Raw genomic sequence first — 18813 nt, forward strand, 5'->3', positions numbered from 1 at the left:
GCTAAGAGGGGTGCATTTCAGGGAACTGGGCACAGTGGCAACTCTGGAATCCCCTAACAGTGCAAATAAGGCGGGTGTGATTTTGCGCAATCTCTTGCTCCAGGCTCGTGCGTGACCCCTCCCAAATCTAATTTTAAAGGGCCATTTAAGCAGATTTTGCTGAGCTTGTGCAACCCCTGGCACCCACCCAATGCTATCATGGGTGGGTCAGCGAAGGAGAGGGCGTCCTGTATGAAGCACTTCCCCTTCGGATACTGCCCATGCCTGCGGTGGCGCTGCGGCTGTGGACCAGGGCTCCAGGAAGTCCTGGCTGCGGGAGGGGGGACAGCAAACAGAAACTCGGAAAGGGGTTTCCCAGCAGGGTGATTCGCCTGCCCACTCCCTCGTGTCCTCGGTTACCTTGGCCGTGTATTTCTGCTGTCTCTCGCATTGACTGCTCGGAGGCTGACCAGCATCGTCCACTGTGTAACTGGGCTATGGCTGCCTGGGCAGCCCTGCTTATGAGCGCCCTCTTGGCCGCGCGCGTGAAAGGTGAGCCTGTGCGTTCTCTGCACGTTCTCTGTGGCAGAATATGAAACAAGGCCCATAGGCTCCGTGGGGAGACTGGGGTGAATGAAAGGGATATTTTGTGTACTAACATTGTAAACTGCGTCTTTAAAAATATATATGATGTTCAATTCTGTTGATTGCGCCCAGTAAATATTGTATTCAGAATAAGAATGTTACACTTGTTTAACTGAGTTTAAAGCACATGATCAAATCCTAGACTTACACTTTACATAATGTTTTGATAGAAGGCAGTGGAGTAACTTTGCTGAAAATGTTGGGGGGGGGGAGGACATGACATCTGAAGAAAAGGTGCCCCAGCCAAAAGAATGGGGACACAATGGTGTGCCATGAAAGTTGGTGGTTGGGGGGGCAAAAACACCCCTGTCCCCCCCTAAAATTACGCCCATGATAGAAGGTTATCACATCCTGATGGCACACTGCTATTGTACTCTTTTTAAGTGCCCCTATTACGAAGGGGAATTAAGCAAAAAGGACCAAATGAGGGTTCCTGGCTGCATTCCATAAAATGAAAGAGTATTTTGAGAATATAAGAATGTCCGCTGTTATTGATATCTGACAAATATGTCTGTGATATCAGTAACACATAGGTATAGAGATGTAGTTAAGTGACCCTAATAAAAAACAATCATGTTATCATAAAGGAACATTATGGTTGCAGCGAATGAAGACAAAACAAAAAAATGATGCCATCCTACAACAACCATAACACCACAATCACATACCGCTCATGACGTCTCTCCATAAAGTAATTGTCCTAGTAAATTGGGTTTTGTATTTCATTTTTAACATTTGTGAGGGTGTACTTTTTCGTGTTGACTCATTATTTGGATTTTTAAATTATGGATGCAAAAAGTTACACAGCTACTCCACGCAGAGACAATTGTTACGGCTGAAAAGCTCCGAATATATAGCTACCCTGCGCAATCGCGGTTTGAAAACTGCAGTTGATTGAGAATTGTTGAAGCTCTTGCGGTAGTTATTGGCAACATTAGGTTCCCTCATTACGAAGAGGGCGGCTTATGAACATTTCAGCCTGGAAGAAGATTGTTGGGTCCAAACACGTGTCGGCTATACTTATACCAATGTTAAGTTCATATTAAATACATTGCCTTTGCGCAGAGTGGCTGTGTAACTTTTTGTATACATTCTCAATTTGAACACCGTGGGCACAGGTTTCCATCAATCCACAAGCACCTGCAGCAGGCACACATCCTTCAGTTTAAATAGGATAGGGTTCGTCTATTGCCTTTGGCACAGATAAGCGCACTAAGCTCTGGCTTGTTGCCCGTTTTGGTTACATTCAAATTATACATAAAATATTTTTTTCTCTTGGTACTCTCTTGAAAAATAAACAAACCGTAAGCCATTTTTTTTCTACTTGTGTCTTTTTCGTGGTTAAAGTTTGGTGATGTACATCCATGTTATATTGGCACACCTGGCATCATTAGCAGTGGTGGCTTGGCCGTTTTTGTTTTATGATGACCGTGGCACAGTCATGGTTGCTTAACAAACCATGACTTTTGAATTTGGTTTCATGCTCTACAACCACAATTCCCCTTTAACAAAGCTTTTCCACTGATATTTCATAATTTTATATTAGGCCAATTTAATAATCCAATCCCTGGCCACTTGCCCGAGGCAGGCCCCAAGAAGCCACCCAAAGTGGCCAATGTGCCAGGTCACAGCCGTGGCCAGGTGTGCCTTTGCTAAGAACATGCCTCAGACCCCATCAGGGCACCTAAAGTTACTAGTGAAGGCCCAGAGGCCACTTTCCCCCGTTGGGGGTTCATCGGCTAGTGGCCACGGGCCTGGAGACTTGATCAGTGGAGGCTTTGAGCAGGGCATGGCCTCTGGCCATCCCTCAGGCCCCGCCAAGCCACATGAAGTATCCATTAGGCCTAGCTTGGAGTGAGGCACAGTGGACGCTTAATCCCATTGCAGGCCCAGGGGCCACTGGCTATGTCTAGCGGCCACATTTGCCATGTTCGGTCCCTGCCAAGCCAACCCAAGTTGCCATAGGCCTGGGCTGTGGGCACACCCAATGTCCACTTGGCCCGATTCGGGGATCCGTCGGCCTCTGGATATGGCCTGCAGTTCTATCCAGTGGCCACTTAGCCTGGGGTATGTCCTTTGGCTATCCTGCAGTCCTGGCCAATCCATGGATAATATCTGGGTCCATAGGGTGTTCCCGAGAACCGGGTCAGCGTCCAGGAAACACACAGTAAAATGAGTTGTTCATTCTGCCATTTTTGGGGCATATTCCACCCCTTTGTGACGCCCTCCAATCTTGCCTTGGGTCATGGGTTCTCTCAGGAGCTGTGATATATCCCTTTTCAGAACCTTTGCAGTGCAGGTCCATACGAAACCTGCCGAAGTCCTTGAACAACAATGGTGGCAGAAAATAGCATCGTTAAATAGCGATGACCTTTGGAAAAGATGTCTGTACCCCAATCAACCCCAATTGGAATTGCAGTTGCAAGCTTCTTTAAAGCATTGAACTGGAGGAGAATCAGAGCAAGAATTATAGTAGAAAGAATGTTGAGTAGGGGTATTCCCTTACCCACGGCTTCGTGACGATTCTGAAGGATGAACCCCGAAGACAAGAGATTCCCCAAAGACAAGAGATTTGTCTACTGTAGAAAAGGGGGTGGGGGGAAATTGGGTTGCTCCTACCTGGAAGAAGTTAGATTTTAAATTGTAGGTTGCCTTTGAGGTCTGATGAAGTTTGATGTTATACCAAGTGGTTGAAGAAATAAAATTGTTATATGAATTATAGAGTTGAATTGGTGATTTAATAATTTTTTTTTTGGTAAAGGGTCATCGTTATATGTATGTGTTTTCTTTTTATGTTCTTTTTTAACCATATACTATAAATAAAAACAAAACAATTGTGGCCATTTGAAACATTTTACGTGGCCCCAACCACTCAGATGAGACCTTGACTAACTACCCAATTGGTTTGCTGCAAAAATTCTATGAGCCAGACACCAAGAAGTAAGTCTGTGGACTGGACCCAGGTATCACTAACTTTGTTTTGCCTACTTCTGGGCCCTTTTAAGAGAAACCACTGGACTGATATTAACCAAACTTGTGAAAGCATTCTTGCAAGACCCGATGGCCACTCCTTGCGAAAGTTTGATGCAAATCCATCAAGTGGTTCAGGGTGTAGACATGACAGATCCTTTTTAAAGAGAATGAATGAGAAACCATATGTTTTGGGACATTCCTCATTACTCCCTCAACCCCTCAAAAAACACACAGACCTTTCTAAAAGAAGTCGGGTCTATACTTTTTGGATATTTTTGTGCCGATTTGTCCAACGGCGCCCAAAAATATAACCCACCCAAAAGTGCTTGTCCAAGGGCAAGTGCAACCTAACGATAACTTCACGGTCACTATCGTCAACTTTGTGACATAAGTGGTGTATGTTTGGATCATTAAATAAGTAGTACAAGGTAGGCGTGGTCTTCTTTCATTTTTCGCATCAGCCACCCTGACACTAAAGTGTTTCACATATCCTGATCCGGACAGCTTCAGAATTCAGATGTGAAGATCAAAAGTTAGCAAACATCTGTCCCCATGTCAGGTGCAAAACAACATTTTTAGAAGAGCCCAGGCTGAGAGGGGAAGCCAGTGCAGAGACGCCCTTGTAGAATGGGAACCTGCAACATCACTGTAAAAGCCAGCACTTATTATCACTGTCTTGCTGCAACTAGGGATGGGTGAAATTTCCATCAGCAAACTGGAATTGTTGAAATTCGCTAACAATTCCGTTCCGCGGCTAGGGCAGTTTTCTACCTTTTCCTCCAAATATTTTGATGCTTTTTTGTGTGTGGAAATTGCATTTTACCTGAAATTTAGGTGTTATTTGTTTCTAAAACACTGAAAAAACGAAATTTCTGAAATTCTTTTAATTTGATTGGGCAAAACACCGGACATTTTGTTTTTCAACAAACGAAATTTTGGAACACAAAATGTAATGTTGGGTGGCAAAATGCCACAAATGATCAATTCAGCTCTGCATTTGCATGGAATCTGCCAATTTTCCTGCCTAACGAAGTTGTGGCATTTCACCCAGCTCTAGTTACACCTTCACTAGGTGTTGCTAGGTCTGGAAAGGATCAGGGGCTAAGCTAATGTCGGGACTGGCGGGACCCGGGGCTAGCTGTAGCCTTTTGGTTGTAGCCCCTGAGCTTCTATCCGGGGCTACAACCAAAAGACCCAGGGCTATAGCCCTTCAGCCCCCCCTTGTAACGCCTCCATCTGTAATAAGAAAATGACATCACTAATCGACTGTAATATATAAAATAAAGTACCTCCTCCTGTACAATATCAGTATATTGCAAGTCACAGAAGAGTTCTGGGCAATGCTGCAGGGCCGCCCAAATCGAAGCAGGGTAACTGCTGTTACCATCAGCAGGCCTGCAGAGGGGCAGCCTAACCTCTCCGCCCTCTCTGCTCCTCTCCTTACCTCTAGCCAGAGAGAAACGCAGTCTTTGCAACACAAAGCTGAGGAAGGGTGAGGTGTGAACAATCACCTCACCCTTCCTCCATACAGCAAGGTGCTAAGCACCTAAGGAAACCAACTGTCAGGCAGGGATCAGGTTCAAAGACCCGCCCCCGCCCAGGGGGCCAGACAGTCGGCTATCCGGCTGGGGGCTGGAACACAACAGCCCCCACTACTATACATATCAAAGACCCAGGGCTCCCCTGGGTCTTATAAATACAGAGCGGCATGCTCTGAGAAAACACAAACAGTTTGTGGACCCTGAACGGGGACCCAAACACACAGGAGGTGCACTGTTTACTCAGTGCCTTCCACACCTTTGCTTCTTTACCACAAAACCTTCCCACCCTACAAATAAGGGAGAAGAACAAAGGAAAAGAAGTACAAGGCACTGTACAGTGCCCACAACAAGTCGTGGGACATGAGAAGGCGGGCACAGGCCAGAGGGGGTAACCCCAAGACCCGGTGCCCAAAAGTATGTTACTAAGATGATATGTGATTATTGTTATCTCCATAACCATATCTGTACAATAAAAACCTACGGCCTTGACAACAATGTGTGAGCCAAATTATTCCGGGTGAGGGTATGGGGTCGGCAAATAATTATGCATGCATATGTGTTCAGCAGTTACGTGACCAAATAGAGGAATGTTGTCAAAAGCCTAGTTTCTTTATGATGCCAAGGAACTCAGACGTGAATTGCAAAATCCTTGTAAAGTAAAGTAGGGGGGTCTTTTATCACCTATATCACCTAATCGCATCATCTTCAAGCTCTTCAATAATGGATCTCTTGCTCAAATTGATCCTAAAGTGGTAATAATGTCGCAATAATGTGGAATAAATATAAATCTGTTTGGTTGTCAAAACATATTAACATATTATTATGCAAGACTACATTTGTGTTTATTTGAAGAACACGTATGTCAATTTTCAATCACAAATTACTTACAACAACACATATACAAATGGCAAGGACATTCCCCAGAACTGGTTAATAGCGCAAAGAAGAAAACAAGTAGTGACCCAGTTTTTGAGGGTGTGAATAAAGTGGGGCAAATAGCAGGGACAAATATTAAACAAAAAAATGTTATCAGTTTAATAAAATGCATTTAAAGTTGGAGTGCATCAGCATTTCCCCATATATCGATCTATTACATTTTTTCTTTTGGTGATTCATAACTTACATTTTGTGACATGAATATCTGTGAACCGCAGTGTACCCCAACCCCTTTCTTGTGATAATCTAATCTGCAGCGCAATTGCCCTATGGTTAAGTGTCTTTGAGGCAATACATCATAGCACAAACCCTTCTATGTGACATCAGAAGCCATGAACACCTCTCGTCATGACAGTAGTAAACACCAAAGCTAGGCATACTGTCCATGTATCAACACAATCACGTTTATGCATGCAAAACCAAGAAGAGACTCATTCAATGAATACACCATTTTCTTTGTTTATTCGTTTCACACAAAAACACACTTTCTTAAAATTATTGTATTTTAAGTTGAATTAATGAATGGAGTCCACACTTTACTATATCGGTATGTTTTGTATTAAGATGTAAATTGTGAACTATATTGATCTCTGCCATTCAAAATGTCTACAGTCTTCACTATACAAGTATTCACCAATGACATTATTTTTTATTCAAAATCAACATAGGCGCAAGAAACAATGTTCGATGTCCGATGAAATACTACATTTTGGACATATTTGGTAAAACTAATAGGAAATTTAAGACAATAATAATTGATGACAGAAGTTGTATTACAATTCATGTTCAAAAAGCCTCTTTGGCGAAACATTTCATAAGCAAACAACATACCCCTAATGATTTGCAGTGGGATATACTTAAGAAAATTAGAGGTACTGACCTGGGGACCGTTAACAAAATACTCATTAACTTGAAACAGAAGTTGATTTATCTAACTAAGAGCCACCGAGTGGATTTTAATGCATATATTGAACTGCATAACATAGTATCGTCCCTTTTCATATAATGCAGGGATTCCTTTCCCATTTCTGTTATGAATGGCCACCAAAATGTGTGTGAGATTGTCTCATATAATGATTTGGGATTAGTGTTTTTACTTTTGATTGGTTCAGTATTGTCATCATGATTGCATCAATGTTAGAAATCAAAACAAGATGCATAGCTTAATCCATCTACATGTTTTCCCTTTTTCATGTAGAGGGTGGATTGTCTGGGTGACATATGGGTCTAATTGCCTGAGATTCCAGATACACTTTGTGACTCCTTACCACTTGTGACTTAGGGCATGGCATGAAATCATCATGTTGCGTCTGGAGTTTTTTTTAAATGATGGCTATTTTGATTATGTATACTCACGGTTTTGATATTACAGGAAGACGCATTACCTACATTTCCATTCGCTAATTTATGAGCCATCAACAGGTAGGGTGACTGTAGGAGCTATATGTACCACAACGTTGGTAAACAAATTATTATGTAAATGAGAGAATTAGAAGTGACCTAATTGGGTATTACCTTTCAGCTTGTTCGATATCTGGAACATCAGCCTTCTATCTTGAGAATGGAATGGGTAGTTGATTGAGGAACAATCATTAACTCCTTATGGGTTGTTAATTGCAGGAAGAGCTTACCCGCATTTTGAGAAGGTAACTTTAAATAGAGGATTCTAGTTTATCTTCATTTAATATATGTTTTTCCAATGTAGATTTAATTACTTACATTGTTTTTGATGTTATTATTAGGTTCTCTTATAAACAGTTTTTCTCTTTGACCCTAAAGAGATGAGGATGTCTTTCCCAGTCCAAAATATTAAATTAACAGGAATATGAATATTTCTTAAGGTGTGAAAACAGAAATAAAATATCGAGGCTGAGTACCCCAAAAGGAAATACACCGAACACGGGTTACAAAGGAACATACTAAGTACTTTATTCTCTACTGAATTCAACTACAAAAACAGTGCAAAGTCAGATAGCTATCGGCCCTCAGTACAACACAATGAACTCCAGCGTGGTTCAGTGTGTTCAGTGAGAGACTGTACATTAGAATGCATTTGCTTTTTATACATTTTGTGGGCACTATGTCCAGCCCAACTATGGGTTAATATTCTACTTTATACATCACCGATTCTAGGGTTCATGCTGAGTCTCAAATAACCGCATTTAACTGGTTTGTCTTTAATACATGTAACAACAAGCGTATGCATTAACTGTGTATTCTAAAGTTTCGCATGCAGGCCTTCTTAAACATAAATACAATGTAGTAAGACAGATGTTCTTCGTTCAATATGCAAACACATTATCTCAATATATGTTTGTGGATTTATTTCATCGCGCGAGTGATCCCTTTACACATAGGTCAATGAAGGACGAGGTCTCAGTTCATGACCTCAACAAGTGGCCTGCAGGCAGATTACATATTAGCTATGTACAGAGGTCAAGACGGCCATGTTGTATTTTGCAATGACATCGTCCACCATTTTAGCTCACAGGGTGACTTTTACACAACAAATCCTAAAATGGTGGTTTGGCCTAAAATGGCAGCCTACATAGATTAAAGGTCGGGACCTTGCAACACAGATCTCGCAAGCGACTTTCGAGCAGCTTGGCGTAGGCCAATATTAATATATTTATTACGATAGGAGGCACGATATACTTTCTATTCCGACAAACCCTCCTTTTGGCCTATGCCAAGTGCTAAAAATTACTTTGGGTCTCCTTGCAAATAACTCCATGCATCATTGTCCATGCACCCTGAATCACTATCAGAAATATCTATTGCCATTAGGTCTTTTGCTAAAATATCCTTCAATACGTATTCTTTGGCAGTCTTATCTGGGGCATACATTTTATGTCCTATCGAATCTATCGCTTGTGCGCAACATCCCCCTAGCATCGAACACATACCAGGCAGACACTGAATACAGCAACAAAGAAACAACATAATTCCCAAGATAATTAATAAGACCGAAAGTACCTTCCAACCCCAAGATCGCAAGAAGTCCCAGAACCAAGCGCTTAGATCCCAGTTTCCCTCGGGAACATGCGCTTCAGAACTAAGGACGTGCGGATTTTGTATTGCCTTGAAGATAGTTGGGGAGGAATCTGGTACAAAAACAAAGCAAGCGGACCCCACTAATTTGCATACTCCACCACGCTCAGCTAGAATGACATCTAATGCCATTCGATTTTGGAGTGCTACTAATCTTATTGCTTTCTGCTCTAATGTCATATTGTAGAGTATATCCGTGGTCCGGCTGATGGTTCTCTCCAGTACTCTCGCTAGTCTCCTGATATCTTCTGAATTTGCTATCTGCCCCCAAAATGGCACAACTGATTTTGCTATATCTCCCAAGACTTGTGCTGGGGTGTCACCATTCTCGAGCCGCCGTGGGCGAGCCTTTGAAATTTCTATAGTACTTGCTATGAACACCCCAGGTAACAGGATCCCTAAATAACAAGTTCCCTGCCAATCTCTGGGCAACCATGGAAACGCTACATTACCGCAAACGAAATAGACAGGTTCGCCTACAAATTCCCCAGTCAAATTCCCCAGTCAAATTTGCAACATTGGCACAACCTTTAAAATCTCCCATTGACCGAGTGCCATTCCTCTGTATGCAGAAAGAAACTGAATCAGGGCTATGGTTAACAGTGTAGGATGGAGGCATGGCATCCTTATTGCTTATCGGAACCATTTTAAAGGAAATCAAATATTGGAAAGGACGAGATAGTTTATCAGAAGGCCTAATAGAAGCAACATTCAGTTTACTCCTATTTGCAAAAAGGGAGCATTCCAGGGGAGTCAAAACACTTTTCTCAAAACTATTCAAATTGGTGCCATCAAAGTTCCCTGAGACGCTATCCTTCCATCGGCCAAAGAACAGTGCTCTAAGAGAAGCATAGCAAGCAGTTGTCAATGGTAAAGGATGAATATACCAACCAAGCCCCTTATCCCCGTGTTGCAGTAAATGCGAACAGACCCAGCAATTGGATTTAATAAAAATGGCATGTGTAGCATTCATGATAAGTAATAGTGTGTTATTATGGTACCTTTGTCTGTGCTGGGAATCCCGAGGGGATAAAGTGTGCAAATGTACAAAGGGAGTAGGAACAATGGGTGCATTTTCAGCAGGCAACAAAAGTTCTAAGGAATTAGTTTCCTCAAGGTACCATAATCCTAAGGCAACAACTATAAGAAACCCAAATATTATTACAAAAATACAGCAATACGTTTTCGGGGCCCAGGCATTTTGTCCATTGTCCCGGTTGGTCACCCCATTATTTACAAGTCCAATACGAGCGGCGGCGGTAGCAGGCATTGCAGTTCTTCAGATGGAAACCCCAATGTTCGTTGCTGGCGACCCCCCTGTTGCGCGATTTCTTAGTCCTTCCACAACCCTAGCCAACAGAATCCCCTTACTCAAATTTGGGCAAAAGCAAGCCCTTCGATGACTCTTTTCCTTCCTTGAATGCTCAGCTGAACCATGCCGTATGTCTATAAGATGCACAGCAGAACCGTGCCGTATGTCTATTTTCTCAAACGTAAGTGGTACCTGGCTGTTCCTGGTACTGATTGATCCGGAAACAATGTGTCGTCACTTCCCGTTGGAAGCAACATGTCAGAGGCAAGTGTGGAGGCTGAATTTGAAACAGCCGTTTCCGGGTGCAAAATTTGCAGAGAGTGTGGAGACAAAATGGCAGCTTCCCCAAGCCTCCTGGGCTTAGAGATATTCTCTGACACAATCTCAGTGCTGCTTACTGCTTTGGGATCATCAGTTGCAGAATCACCGAGGGGTTCTGCTTCTTCTGTAGCGTGTGGCACAGTGTGAGGAAGTTTATTGATGTGTGACGCGTGGATCCAGTTCTTTCGCCCAGCTACCCGCACCGCTGTCTGGGTGACCAACAGGACCTGGAATGGCCCACGCCAGCGAGGCGCGAGGCAGGAGGTGCGCTCAAATGATTTGACGAGCTCCCAGTTCCCCGGTCGTATGCCGTGGCCCGGGCCCTCGAATCGCACAGGTAAGGCCTCTCGTACCTGGTGGTAAATCAAATACAGGTTTTTAGTCAATTGGCTACAATAATCTGAAAGTAGTACATTTTCAACGTTCTTCAAATTTCGACATTTTGGAAGATTCCAGACATTGGCAGGTCTCCCCATTACCACCTCAAATGGAGAGAGCCCAGTCTTAGTTTGAGGGGTTGTACGCATGGCTAGTAACACGATCGGTAAGGCCTCCGGCCATTTTAATTTGGTGCCGGCACACGTCTTAGCGAGCGTGTTCTTGATGATACCGTTGTGTCTTTCTACTAGCCCGGCGCTCTGAGGATGTCTGGCCGAATGGAACCATTTGTCAATTCGTAACGCTGTACATATCTGTAGGATTACAGCGGCGACAAAATGTGGACCATTGTCCGACCAGATAACTCTCGGCAAACCGAACCGGGGAAAGTACTCCTTTAACATGGTTTTCGCAGTGGTCATGGCTGTAGCATCTTTAACAGGGAAAGCCTCCATTTACTAAAGGCACAAATGACCACAAGGACATATTTTAGATTGTTGCTTCGTTCCATTTCAATAAAATCAAAGTGGATTGCTTCAAATGGGACAGAGGGTGGCCCAAAACTTCCCCTTGGCATTGCGGTCTCCTTTCCCACATTATGTTGTAGGCAAATCATACAGTTCTGGACGTAATGCTGAGCAATTTTTGAAATTTTGTCGTTTACCCAAACTTTTTCTAACAATTTTGTCATCTGCTGGGCACACACATGCGTAGGACAGTGTGCTATTACAACCATCATCATCACATAAGCATCAGGAAGTAGCCATTTTCCATCAACCGTGTCCACCCAACACCCATCATCATCAAGTTTTCCCAAGCCTTCAGCCCACCTCTTGGATTCTTCTAATGTGGCATCGGCTTGGATATCCCGTACAGACCCAACGCCCTCATCCATTCCATAGGCATTTTCAGTCTCCTTTGAAACATATATCTCCGTAAAGAGATCAGTGGCAGTTTGTCTAGCTATTTGATCAGCAAAAGCATTCCCTTTTCCAATATTATCTACAATCTTTCGATGTGCTGCACATTTTACAACTGCTAACTGAGTAGGGAGCGCAAGCGCTGAGAATAGTTGCACTTTTAGGGAGCCATGTTGAATCTCGGTGCCATGCAAGGTTAAGAACCCTCTTTCCCACCAAAGTCTCCCAAAGTTGTGAACCACCCCAAAGGCATACTGACTATCAGTATATATATTTACTACAAGCCCTTCGGAAAGTTCACAAGCTTGGGTTAATGCTATAATCTCTGCGGCCTGCGCAGCATTATGCGTAATTCTCTTAGTTTCCACAATCGTGCTCAATGTAGTGATTGCATAAGCGGCTGTGGATGTACCATCCGGAAGTTTAAAGCAGGAGCCGTCACAAAACAGCTCTCCTTGCGGATTATCCAAAGGGGTATCTTTCAAATCAATCCTGCCCTTTGTTTCTTGTTCGGTCGTATACAAACAATCATGTGATTCTTCATCGCCGCAAGTAGTATCTTGCGGAAAAGGTAGCAGTTCAGCCGGATTAAAGACACAACACCTCTTAATTTGAATGTGAGGGGCAAACAAGATCAATTCATATCTCGTCAACCGTGCGGAAGTGAGGTGTTGCGTTTGAGTTCGGTTCAATAGAACATCTACAGAGTGAGGCACCATCAGGATCAGATCATGGCCTAGGACCATTCCCTCACTCTGTTTTACAGACGCGGCAGCAGCAGCGACAGCGCGCAAACATCTTGGCAAAGTGCATGCTACAGGATCAAGGGCTGAGGAATAGTAACCGCACGGCCTATTCTTCCCTCCATGCTCCTGCATTAGTACAGCCAAAGCACATCCATCACATTCATGCACAAACAATACCAGCCTTTTCATAGTTTGGTGTGCCCAAAACTGGTGCAGAGCATAATGCAGTCTTAAGCAAGTCAAACGATTGCTGGTGTTCCGAGTTCCATGGTAATAGCGAAGAAATGCCCTTCCTCGTCAAGGCCACTATCGGTTTGATCACTAGTGCAAAATTCGGGATCCACAACCTACAGTAAGAAGCCATACCTATCAAGGCTCTAACTTCCTTCTGTGTATTTGGGACAGACATGCCAGAAATGTGTTGTATTCTCTCAGGTGTCAATCTTCTTCCCTCCTTTGACAGGAGATAGCCTAAATAGGCGACCTCCTGACAACAATATTGACATTTTTTAAGCGAAGCTTTGTGACCATGCTTAGCTAGATGAATAAGTAATGACACAGTGCCCTCCTTACAGGCACTCTCATAGTCAGCAGCTAGAAGCAAATCGTCAACGTACTGAAGCAAAGTACAGGTAGAGGGCAATTCAAGGGTATCAAGTTGTTCTTTCAAAGCCCTACGATAAATACTAGGACTCTCTGTGTACCCTTGAGGTGCACGCGTAAATGTAAACGAGCGTCCCCCTAAGGTGAACGGGAACAAATATCTACTATCCTTGTGTATAGGAATACTAAAGAACGCATTCTTTAAGTCCACAACACTAAAGTAAGTAGCTGTAGCTGGAATCATGGTTAGGATTGTCGTCACATCAGGCACAATTGGAAATTGCGGTGCCACAACTTTATTAATGGCACATAAATCAATTATAAAACGGAATGGGATTACATTATTGCCTTTCTTGTACACGGGTAAAATCAGACTATTACACAAACTTCCTGAAATTTCTTCAATCACACCGCGATGCACAAAATCAGAAACAATACATTTCAAAGCTCGCTCGCCCTCAACTGAAATCTTATATTCGGGAATGCGTGGTGGCTCAATTCCATGTTTCAAAACTATCTTAACAGGCTCAATCTGTAAAACACCGACATCATTGTCGTCGACAGCCCACAGGCTCTCTGGTACATCAATGAATTCTGGAGGCAAAGGTCTAGTCAAAAATTGCGAGGCAGAAAATTGCTGTGGTGAAATCATCAAGCGCACTCCATCAGAAGAACAATAAATCATTGCATTTAATTCTTTTAACAAATTCAACCCCAGCAAGTTCTCCCCGCAATCGGAGGTCAACAGAAAGGGACACTGGTACGTAAAGGGACCCAAAGAAATAGGTACCGGCATAGAAACCGGACAAACAACTGGTGTATCGGAAAACCCTACAGAAACATTGGTTTGCCCTGACAGTGGAACGTTTGGAACCGTGAATGATCAATGGAACACTTCTGTGCTCCAGTGTCTATCAAAAACTGATGTTTCCTATTTCCCACCATCATTGCAACGTAGGGACCTTTGTGATTGACGGGAATAGGTGTAGGTTCCAAACCCTGCTTCGGGCAATCCTAACGAAACAGAATATTATCAAAAGGAAGCTCTTCAGATAAATATGCAGCGGAAGGATGATCAAATATATTCCTAGTGTCCGCACTCGGAGTCTGATTGTCCTGCGAAAAAGGTTGTTGAGGGTCCTGTGTAAACTGACCTCTACCAGGGTCCCCTACGCCTGGGCGACCGCTGGATCCCCTACCCATATTACCAAATGTATTATTTGACCTTTGTTGAAGGACGGGGTATTGTGCTCGCCAATGACCCTCTCGACGACAATAAGCACATTGATTAATATTCACAGGACCCAAGGGCACATTCCCCTGTGGGACATACTGACCTCTAACCTGAGAGTTACCCCCTCTGGTGCCCCTAACAATTTGCTGCAATAGCACCTTAGTTTTTAAATCACCTTTCCGTTTTTCAATCCTATCTTTTTCATTATTGACACGGTTCTCATAGTGCTGAGCCATATGCAGTACTTCTGATTGCGATTTCGCCTGCCAAGCGCTCTCGGAAGACATAATCTGTGACTGGATGTCAGGCAGTAATCCACGTACAAATTTGTCTACAAATAATCTTTTCCCAGACCCTGTGCCTAAGTCTTGTCCACTGAAATATGAGAATACCTGTTCGAACCGATTAAAGAACTCGGAAGCACCTTCAGATTTTCCTTGGACACAGGCCGTAAGCTTGTCCCAAATAATTCTTATTTTGGGAATTATGGTTTTTAATTTAGCAATGATTTTATCAGGCAGAGTTAATATCATCTGTTGTGGTCTTTCGCCAGCTGGCCTTTCCCCATTGAGTCTAGTTATATTCGCCCATGTATCTCCCAACCCGGGTACATCGTCAATAGTTCTAACTTGTTTCCATAAATCTACAGGCAGGAGTACAGGAAACAACAAATCAATGTCACCTAAGGTGAACACTGAGGATTGCAAAACAGATTCCATCTCTTTATAAAATCCTGTCGGATTTTTCCTAATATCAGGAATAGACTGTCTAATGGTGTTCACTTCCTGTCGTGAAAACGGGACGTGAACAAACTGTGATACATAATATGCAGGAATGTTCACAGCGACTATATTATTTACAGCATCGGCCGCAACCTCAACCTTTGGGAGAAATGTCGGAGGAAACTCTCTCATAGGCAACTCAGATGTAGGCAACTCCAAACGCTTACTAAGCAACAGAGCCAAGTCGAGCGCTAAAGCAGTCAAAGAAGTGTCACGTGAAAAAGCTCTCTTATAAATGTTCAATAACTCTGTGGGACAACTAATCTTCCTTTTTACACATTCATCCTGGAGGTACTCTACCATTACATGTATCACTTTCCTCTGCATTTCCAAAGTATATTGACTATATGTGTCATATACCTCAACTGGAGTTATCGATATGTCTGAAATCCATCTAATCGCATCTTTCTTACAAATTCGCATTTCCTCCGATATCGGTTTACGACACGGAAGGAACCGTTTCTGTACATACATATTTTCCTCTTCATCATCCTCATTCCGTATCCTTTCTAACTCCTTTCTATACTCAAATAACCTCTCGACATGCTCATTTACCTTCTCCACAGTGTCTCTGGAAAGTGCTAAAGTATTTCGATCCCTTAACCCTTGCGGAACATCCGGATTATTTTTTTCTTCCCCACATTATATATAACTGAATCCCTAAACCTTCAATAAAAACATTTTTCTCAGGAAAATTATCCGTATTAAAAGTGTGGAAAAACCGCTAGCTTGATCATCCTTCTCCATACAATGCTTAGCCCATGCAATTAACTCACGTTTCTTCTCCGGTGGTACAGTACTGCGAGTGACAACCTTTGACCCTGCACCACGGTCGATTACAAGCGGCTCAGAACCACTTGGAAGAGAGGGAGCACGGAAATTCGATGGAGGTGCTATAACTGGTGCGATAAAAAGAGGCAGAGGAGCAGGTGGAGGGACAAAAACCGGAGGAGTAGCAACAACAGGTTGAGTAGGAAGAGCAGGAATAAGCAGGTAGAGGTACAGCAGCGGGAAGAAGAACATATGGAGGTGGCGCAGAGGCACCAGGCCTTCGTTCATTTAATATTTTATCAATACACTCATCAGAAACATGAAGAACTTTGGAAGGATAGATTTTCTGAATACCAAGTGAGAAAGCCCTTTCCATATTTTTAGCCGACTCAGACTGTTTATCACGGTCATATAACAACGCTTTTTCGGCATTCGTTTTATGACGGCGCACATGTTTCTCTCTACTCTTAAGTTGTTGTAACGCTTCTTTTTTCCAATTCTGTAAAACATCAAATGCTGAAGTTCTAGCCTTTTTCTTTAACAACACTGACTCCAAATATTCAATGCGAGGGATCTCAAAACTACCATTGATTGGCCACTGAAGTTCGGAGGCATGTTTGGTTTGTCTGTGTCAAATATCATTAAATACTATACTTCCAATGCCATGCTTACAGTACATAGTACATGCCGCGACCCCTCCTGTGGTGCCGGACGGCTAAATTCCAATGATTGCCTGTCACTGCGGAATAATGCCCTAAAGCAGGTAGACAATTTCCCAGGCATATCTCAAATTCTTGGTGTTACCTGGTCAATAATTTTGTCTGCAGATACAATGCACCAAAATTCTAATTGTCAGGGTTGAATTAAGAATCGGGTCACGACTCACCTGACCAAACCTAAGGAGGACCGATCAGTACTTCTCAATATCTTACCTAACTAATCTTACCTCGTGTATGATGATTTCGGCAAATCTGCCCGCCTCGATAAGTGGACCCTCATCATGATGCCGTCTCAGACCACAGGCTAATCGTCCAGGGATCGGGTCGTGCAGCGCTGCTGAGGTGTCGCATCTCATTCAGGGGCCCCTTTTTTTTGTTAGAACCGTCCGATCCCGGTCCGATAGCGTGTGTCAACCTTCAACAATCCGACATCAATCTTGAGGGTCCCTATTCGGGCGCCAACTGTGAAAACAGAAATAAAATATCGAGGCTGAGTACCCCAAAAGGAAATACACCGAACACGGGTTACAAAGGAACATACAAAGTACTTTATTCTCTACTGAATTCAACTACAAAAACAGTGCAAAGTCAGATAGCTATCGGCCCTCAGTACAACACAACGAACTCCAGCGTGGTTCAGTGTGTTCAGTGAGAGACTGTACATTAGAATGCATTTGCTTTTTATACATTTTGTGGGCACTATGTCCAGCCCCACTTCGGGTTAATATTCTACTTCACACATCACCGATTCTAGGGTTCGTGCCGAGTCTCAAATAACTGCATTTAACTGGTATGTCTTTAATACATGTAACAACAAGCGTATGCCTTAACTGTGTATTCTAAAGTTTCGCATGCAGGCCTTCTTAAACATAAATAAAATGTAGTAAGACAGATGTTCTTCATTCAGTAGGCAAACACATTATCTCAATATATGTTTGTGGATTCATTTCATCGCGCGAGTGATCCCTTTACACATAGGTCAACGAAGGACAAGGTCTCAGTTCATGACCTCAACAAGTGGCCTGCAGGAAGATTACACATTAGCTATTTACAGAGGTCAAGACGGCCATGTTGTATTTTGCAATGACATCGTCCACCATTTTAGCTCACAGGGTGACTTTTACACAACGAATCATAAAATGGCGGTTTAGCCTAAAATGGCGGCCTACATAGATTAAAGGTCAGGACCTTGCAACACAGATCTCGCAAGCGACTTTCGAGCAGCTTGGCGTAGGTCAATATTAATATATTTATTACGATAGGAGGCACAATATACTTTCTATTCCGACACAGGGAGTAACCTCTGCTAATAATTCAGGTACTTCCTCTCCTTTTTTATTATAGGGTTTTGAGTGAGACCACTACAAAAACAATATATCCTTTTGTGTAATTCAGTCAGAGAGCAGGGTTTCTTATGGATACATTGTATCTTTTTCCCAATTCAGGCAGCATTCAATTTAATTGAACACAGTGATGGTCCTGTTGAGTGGTTGAAGAACAACCCACCATGCAATAATACACTACTCTTCATCTAACAATGCTGTATCAATTTTTGCAATGTGCATTCTCCACAAAACCTTTGGTCTACATACTGTTGACCTATTGACCATTGCATATATTTTCCACTCCTGATGAATATCTTGCATTTAGCAATAGGGAGAGAAACATGCAGGGTACTTTACTGAATACACACATTGAAAGTGGTGTATCTTGTAATATCAAACTATATGGTATCATTTGTATATGTTCTGGTTTGGGAATTAATTTATATGTGTTGCTGATTTTCATTTTTTTCGTGATATTTGATTTATGTTTAAAAAATAATAATTGGGGTCTCATTCTAAAAAGTTCTATTAATTTGGTACACATTTGTTAATTAATATGTTATTTCTACACATTCTT

At 42.7% G+C, this 18813-nt stretch overlaps 1 protein-coding gene across 1 annotated transcript in view; it reads left to right on the forward strand.

Annotated features, from left to right (window-relative positions):
- The first annotated feature begins 269 nt into the window (after window positions 1-269).
- LOC138569447 (properdin-like) overlaps window positions 270-18813 on the forward strand; it is a 349722-nt gene continuing 331178 nt past the window's right edge. The window contains exon 1 of the mRNA XM_069647424.1: window positions 270-531. Coding sequence (XP_069503525.1) covers window positions 477-531 — 55 coding nt within the window. The 5' untranslated portion in view covers window positions 270-476. The remainder of the gene's footprint in view (window positions 532-18813) is intronic.

The sequence above is a fragment of the Ambystoma mexicanum genome, chromosome 2q, assembly GCF_040938575.1.
Source record: "Ambystoma mexicanum isolate Mex_15411 chromosome 2q, UKY_AmexF1_1, whole genome shotgun sequence".
Taxonomy (NCBI): Eukaryota; Metazoa; Chordata; class Amphibia; order Caudata; family Ambystomatidae; genus Ambystoma; species Ambystoma mexicanum.